This window comes from Oryzias melastigma, linkage group LG1 (genome assembly GCF_002922805.2).
Source record: "Oryzias melastigma strain HK-1 linkage group LG1, ASM292280v2, whole genome shotgun sequence".
In the NCBI taxonomy this organism is placed as follows: Eukaryota; Metazoa; Chordata; class Actinopteri; order Beloniformes; family Adrianichthyidae; genus Oryzias; species Oryzias melastigma.
Genome location: NC_050512.1, coordinates 23,278,784 through 23,286,024, shown reverse-complemented (window position 1 = coordinate 23,286,024; position 7,241 = coordinate 23,278,784). Strand labels below are relative to the sequence as shown.

The 7,241-nt window shown below is 32.5% G+C and overlaps 1 protein-coding gene across 2 annotated transcripts; it reads right to left on the bottom strand.

Annotated features, from left to right (window-relative positions):
* Positions 1-778: 778 nt before the first annotated feature.
* On the bottom strand, positions 779-6,397 carry LOC112157217. Of its 2 annotated transcripts, none has more exons than XM_036213380.1 (4): positions 6,150-6,397; positions 3,189-3,594; positions 2,449-2,582; positions 779-1,531 (listed from the first exon to the last, which is right to left on the bottom strand). In XM_036213380.1, the coding sequence occupies exons 2-4, from the start codon at positions 3,584-3,586 to the stop codon at positions 1,356-1,358; spliced, it is 708 nt and encodes a 235-aa protein (XP_036069273.1). In that variant the 5' UTR covers positions 3,587-3,594; positions 6,150-6,397; the 3' UTR covers positions 779-1,355. The 2 variants fall into 2 exon arrangements, with proteins under 2 accessions (XP_036069273.1, XP_024145599.1); XM_024289831.2 differs by having other exon boundaries at positions 2,426-2,582; positions 3,189-3,593.
* Between the last annotated feature and the right edge of the window lie 844 nt (positions 6,398-7,241).

The window sequence follows — 7,241 nt, the reverse complement described above, 5'->3', positions numbered from 1 at the left end:
GCAATCCAATGCATTGCTTTGCCATATTTCTACTTTAACAAGGCAATAATTCATTATCTTTTTAAGTCTAATAAAGCCCTCACAAGTTTCCAAACATCTTCTCCAAGCACATCTTTAACTGAATGACTAAAACCTTTTATTTTGCAGATCCGAACTGTTAAATGTGATTGACTAAGTTCTAAAGTGTTTTTTTTCTCTCTTTAAACCTGTTTTTGCAAACTCCACAAAAAGCCCAACAGTACTGTCATCTATTCCTGTCATCATATTTCCCTTCAATGTGAACAAAGGAATTTATGCTGAAAAGCAGAGAACATCAAAAGCTACGTCAGTGCTTTGATTCTCACTCCTCTAATGTTGCAGCATTTCTTTCATACTTCAGATTTTAAAAAAAGAGTAGCACAACAATTTTCCCATGTACATTTTTTTGTAATATTTTGCAAATTTTTAGCGATTTCTTTAACTCCTGCAGCCCCATCCTCAGTTGGAATCTGAGGTTACTACAGTGGTGCAAGTAAGAGCTTGTGTCCTCCAAGTCTGCTAGAATGAACCCATTGAACTCCCCAAGATGTGGGGAAATATCTCAGAGGCCAAATTCCTGGACCAACTCTGACATCTAGTGGTCAAAAGGTGCAACTTCCCTCTAATAGTAGAGACAACAAAACTAACATTTACCAACAACAACATGTTGGATTGCACATTAGAGTTAGATCAGAAACATAAGTAAGTGTACCATTTTAAAAGGTGATTAAATAGTTTTAAAAAATCCACAAAAAGTTAGAACGGTAGCTGATTTATTGCAGTTGTGAACATGAAGATAAATAAAATAATTCTGTTACAGAGCAAGCCATACATTATCTCTGAACTTCACTGTATGCTGTTATTGCAAAATCAAAACATTATTTTTTGACTGAATGAAACTGGATGTTTTATTTGCAATACTAGAAATGAACAAATTATCAACTGAGCTATTTTTTTTATAGTTATAAGCATTTTAACCCATTCTGTAATACTACAGCTCTTTGAAGAGTGCAACAATTTAAAAAAATGGAAGTACAAATAAAATTTGATTTTTTTAATAAACAATTAATGCAAATAAAAACAGAATTCAATCTACATTAGTTTTTTTGCAAATAAAAAAAATATAAAATCTATATTCCAAAATTAATCTTTGAAACAAACTTTCCTGAACTGAAGTTTCTATATTCCAGAATTAGCCTCTTAATCTCCAACAAGTTACTTGATACACTAACTCAACCAGAAAACCACTAACTAGAGTGGAATAACTATATGCAACCAGCCCTGTTTGGGTGTGAGAGGATTGACATCCATAAGAAAACTGCAGACGTCTGTCTGATTCACTTGTCAGCGTCTGCAAACTGGTCTGGCTCTGAGGGAATGTTGTAGCAGAACCACTTGACAGGGTGCGGGTGGTGCACTTTTGGTTTGTAGTCCATTGTTGTTGGCCTCTCCAAGCCATCCCTTTGTGTGAAAGATGTCCCCCGTAGAGAAAAGTGGATCAAATCCTCAGGACCTGAGAAAGCCACAGAGCAGCAGTCACTTACAAAAACAAGAGCAGAAGCACTTTCTACTAACATGAGTTTAAATGTGCGATTTGTACTGATTTTAGACTATTTTCAGCTCAATTATTGTATTAAATTGTAAGAATCGAGACACAATCCAGTTGGGCTAACTATGTATGTTTCATTACGTGAACAATTATTTTAATTTTTAAGAGTATTTTCTGCTTTTTTTAATGGAGCTAAAAAAGACAATTCAATAAAGTTGTATTTTTTTCTATAAGAGTGATATCTTTTAGACTTCTTAGGAGTTTAAAAAAAAAAATTCCGTACATTAAACGTGTCCCCGATTTTCTGTTTGAGTGTGATAGATCCAATCAAAAAGTAGCTGATTTTATTTCATTTTTTTACCCTATTTTACCCTATTTACTGTATTAGCTTTATTTTTAAACCTTTATTTAACGAGGTAAGCTATTAAGAACAAATTCTTATTTACAATAACGACCTGGGCAGAGAGGAAACACAAGGGTGGTTTGGATATCTCCTGCTAGCTTACAGCCCCTAGTTTTAAATATTGGCTGTTTACATGTTTCCTAATTAATTGCACATTTTAAGTTAACAAAATATGCTTTTAAAAACATTCTGTGCCAATTATTTTGAACTTTTTCACCTCTTAATACACAAATGTACTTAAAATACTAAGCATATATCTGCTGTGCTTTGTTCTTATATTTTTGCACCATAAACATATTTGTTCACATGAGCCTATAGGAAGATTACTGTCCAATAAGAATGCATTTTAGCCTAAAAAACAATCAAAGATAAAACAATATTAAATCCTTAATTTGTTTTGAACGTTTGAGTGCATAAAAGCAGTACTGATGCCATGTTGTATGGAGGTAGGTTACCAAAATGATTGTTTCTCTGTTACCATAAGGGTTGACTCCAAAACACATCTCATCCCAATTATGGAGAGTGACTTCTCGGATCTCATTTTCCCAGTTTTCCTCCTCCTTCGATTGCATGACTGGCGAAGTAGATCCGGCAGGAGGAATTTCATGCTTCCTACAACAAGATTCAAGTTGTAGGTCTTAAAATGTCACCTTTGTGAAGCAAAAACAAATTAAACCATTTAAAAATGTTGGCTAAATTATCAAAGCAACTATTTCCAAGCAGCAAAAATAGATAAAAAAAAAATCAAACATAAGATGACATTGGTTCTTATTTTAATTTACTAGGTCTAAAGTAAATTTCAAAGGAAATATCTAAATCAGAGGTGTCATTTAAGAATGTTAGCTATGTAAAGACCCACTCCAATGAAAATTCTGTTTTATTATTTAATCACAATTAATCACAATTGTTACCAGGTAAAATGTATTTTACAATATGGCAGTTGAGCATGGATCAAATAGGCCACTTTTTATGAAAAAGTGATCTAAAACACAAAAATAGCAATAATAAAGTACTAAAAACCGATTTAATATGTATTTCTTCTGTAAGTGACCATGGGATAAGCAGGATAATATCCGATTAAATGTTTTTACGCACACCGTGGAAACCTGAACCAACAAGTTAAAGGGAAGGACTGTTTCTTCGATTAATTTGCGTTAATACACTGAACCATTCAAATTACAGTGATATATGACAGATAAGTGAATGATGCTGTCTTACCATGTCTTTTTCTGGTGTTTAAAGGTTTTCCCTCTTCTGTTATGCTTCGAGGTTAAAGAGCCGGGATCTGGTTCCACTCGATGAAATTCATACGAATGAGCAACACCGTTTACCCCGACATCCAACGCGCCGCCCGCACTCCCAGCGGCCACTTCATTAGTGGCAGATAAAGGTTTTTCTTTTGTGCCTTTGCTCTTGTAGTTGTGTTTAATATAACCATTAAGTCCACGTGGAGGTGTGGGGCCATGCCATGTACAGGCGTCTGCAGCCTCACTGGTTCGAATACCTCCCATTCCATTTATCAGACCTGTGCTTGTGTTGTCCTTGCTGACCAGGCGCTTGCTTCTCCACCAGTGGGGATGCTCTCTCCTCTCATAGTTCAGGCCACTCTGGGGCATTGCGTCACTTGTAATAAAAAAGGAAAGTCACAACCAGGAGGATTACAGCTTTACATTGTTTGATAAAGTTTTATAAAGTTAAGCAACTCTTACAAATACAAAAATTGACCTACATTTTCAGTTTAAACAATATTAAAAAAATAAGTATTTGTAATATTAGTAATTCTTAATATTAATATTTTTTGTCAAAATCTGCAACACGATTTTCTTTTACAAAATTAGAACCACTTACTTTACATAAATCAAACCTTTACTAAAATGTAGCATAAAAGTGATGATATTTGTATTTTGTAGATAAGTTTTGCTTTGAAAATATTTTATATCTAATGCATTTCAACATTGCTCAACATTTTTAATTTTACGTCAGCTTCTCTTTCGCTGTAGTCACAGTGTTTTGACGCACATCTGCGTCATAAGTCTACACCCTGCATGCGCTTTGATGGTGCAACGCTCAATGGAAACGCTCACTTGAATTTCCCGGACCGTTCTAAACCAGCCAAGACGGGACTGGTCTGGTCCGTACTGCTCAGTGGAAATAAGGGATAATAGAGCTGTTCATGTACAATCTGTTTTTGTTTTATAAGATATTTGTTTGTCACTGATTCTTCTCTTTTTTTAATTTGTCCTTCTCATTAGTCTGTTAAAGAAAATCAATATGTTTACAAAAACTTTAATTCTGGAAGACTTAAGAAAATTAAAAGGTTAAAGTTATTCATGCTAAAACACGTAAATTGGTGTATTCATGTTTCTTTCTTGTCATTTTAGAACTTGAGGGGAAATAGAATTCAAATCATTTCAATTAAATTTAATGAATATCTATGCATATCAAGGGAATTTTTTTTTCCATTGTTGTCAATCTGAAGGTTGGTTATTAAAGTGCCCTATTTGGGCCATTTGTTTATCATCTGTATAAATTTAAGCCAGAGTAGGATCAACTGCAATGGTTTACATTTTATCATCCATCACACACTTGTGAGTAATGGCCTTTTTTCCATTAAAAATGAAATTAACAAAATAGTAAAAATTCAAACATGAAGAGTGGTCATTAATAAATAAAATGCGCGTGGTGTAAACAGAATAATTATTATTTTTACACCACATCCAAGTGTTGCGTGTGTGTGGAGGGAGTTAACATTTTTTGTAGGTTTTTACCTATTTTGCTACCTTTAAACACAAGTCTTTTAGGGTTTTAGGTGTGTACATAGTAAATAGCCAACTTTTAGTTCAGTAAAGTTAGAAAGATATTCACAGATTCAGACTTCCAGGCTCAATAGCTCTTCAGAAAAACATTCAAATATCTCAACCGTCTTGTATCAACACATCTATTTCAAACGAAAAAAGATTGTTTTTTTTCCCGTTTAATGAGAAGTGTTCTCTTCGAGCTGCAGACGGAGAGACGGCACCGAGACGGCTGCAAAGGGACCGTCTACAAAATAAAAGCTTCCAGAGAAGCATATCCTGTAAAAATCAATAATCTCTCAAAAACAAATAAATGTCGGCTTTTATGTGAACTAGTGATGAAGATTTGTCACCATATTCATGCTACAATCAAGATTTTGAAAAAAAAAACCAATTCTTTATTTTATTTTATTATTTTGACTAAATCAATTTTTAATAGATATATAAAACATGAAAAATATGCTCAATAGCTCTTTAAATATTGAATCTACAGTCAATAAACTTTCTGTACGGACTAATGTCAGGCTTACTGTCCTACTACTTTAAAGATTATGGCAGAAATGTACTTAAATCATTTTCAATATTTTTTTTTAATTTAAATATGAATCATATTTGGTCTGGAATGCTTAATAGCTCTAAAGATGTTGAAGCTACTGTCACCAAACTTATTGTACTAACTAAAGATGATCTTACTGCCCTACTACAACCAACATTAGGGCAGAAATGTACTTTATTAATTTTCTAGTATTTTTTTAAATCGAAGTATGGTTTAAAAATGGTTTAAAATCCTCAATAGCTCTAAAGGTATTGAAGCTACAGTCACCAAGCTGTCTGCAATGACTAATGATGAGTTCAATGTTCTACTAAATTAAATATTATGGCAGAAATTTACTTTATTTATCCCCCCCCCCCCACCACCACCACCCCTTTCTAATCTAAATATGGATCATAATTGGTCTAAAATGCTTAATAGCTCTAAAGATATTGAAATTACAGTGACCAAACTTTCTGTATTGCCAAATTATGAGCTTACTGTCCAACTACAACAAATAATATGGCAAAAATTTATTTTCTTTAATTTTTTACTTTTTTTTAATTTTTTTTATTTTGGATCATATTTGGTCTAACATGCACAATATGTCTGAAGATATTGAAGACACCAAACTTTTTGAACTGACCTATTTTCTAGTAGTTTGATCAAATTAAGCTAGCAGCTAGTAGCATTAGCGCAAGTTAGCTCCGATTGACAGCGAAGACGACAGGTAAAAAGCCATAAAAGAAAACAATAAAATAATAGATTAACAGCGCCAAACGTGTTTGTAAGAATTCAAAATGATGGTTTAGTTATAGATAAACATATACGTATTTGTAATGCCTCACTCACCCTTTAAATCAAAGCAGACACGTCAGGACCGGGCGGTAAACACGAGTTGGAGGTAAGGAAAGGATGAGCATAGGTGAGGGCACCTTAACAATTTCAGGTAGGTTTTTTTTTTTTTTACTTTACTTTTTTTTATTTATGTTGCAAACAAAAATGCAATGACATTTTCAATTTAGCAGATTAAATAAATAAGTAAATAAATAAATAGAGCACAAATTTAATCTACACAAGTACTTCCTATGTAAAAAATAAAAAAAGGAAAGCATTTTAGTAAAGGATTAAATTCTCCAACTTCTTTTCAAGCAATTAATTCGACAAATTACACCTTTATGGATTAATTGTGACTTGAAATTATTTAAACATGTCTATGGTTAAAGAGTAATTATAATAGCATTATTGACATGTGTATGTGTCAATATTGGATATTTTTACTTTTAATTTTCCAATCAAGTCAAAATTAACCCTCCAAATTTAACTCTGTATAGCCTATGTGTTAAAGTCAAGGCCCGGGGGCCGGATTCGGCTCTCCGGGTAATTATATCCTGCAGCCTTCCAGATCATTTTAATTTATTGTCATTAATAGCCCAATCTTATCTTGCCTTCATTTCTAACTTTTCTAATTTTTAACAAAACATATTTTAATAAAAAGTAAAATATTGAAAGTTATTTAAGGTTTAAGTTGATTTATTCTGAAATAATATTCCTAGTAGTGTATTTTTATTCATAGTTATGTTAAAAAGTCACATTTTTAGGGTTTTAAAAATTTGGTTTTAGTATGTTTAATAAATGTTTGTCCTGTTCGACCTGCGACCTAAAGTGTGCTTTGGATTTTGGCCCCATTTTCAATTGAGTTTGACACGCCTGCTTTAATCTGCTTTAGTTTTTTTTTTTTTTTTTTTTTGCTTACTTTAAATAAATACAAATCCTAATTAAAAAGACAAATATTCATAAATAGATTTCATGAATATACACATCCTACACAAAGAAATATATAAAAAAAACTTTGAAACTTTATTTACTGAATATACTAAATATCTTCCAATCTAAAAAATATATTTTTTCCACTTTCGTTGGTAAGACTTTAACTGCTACAAA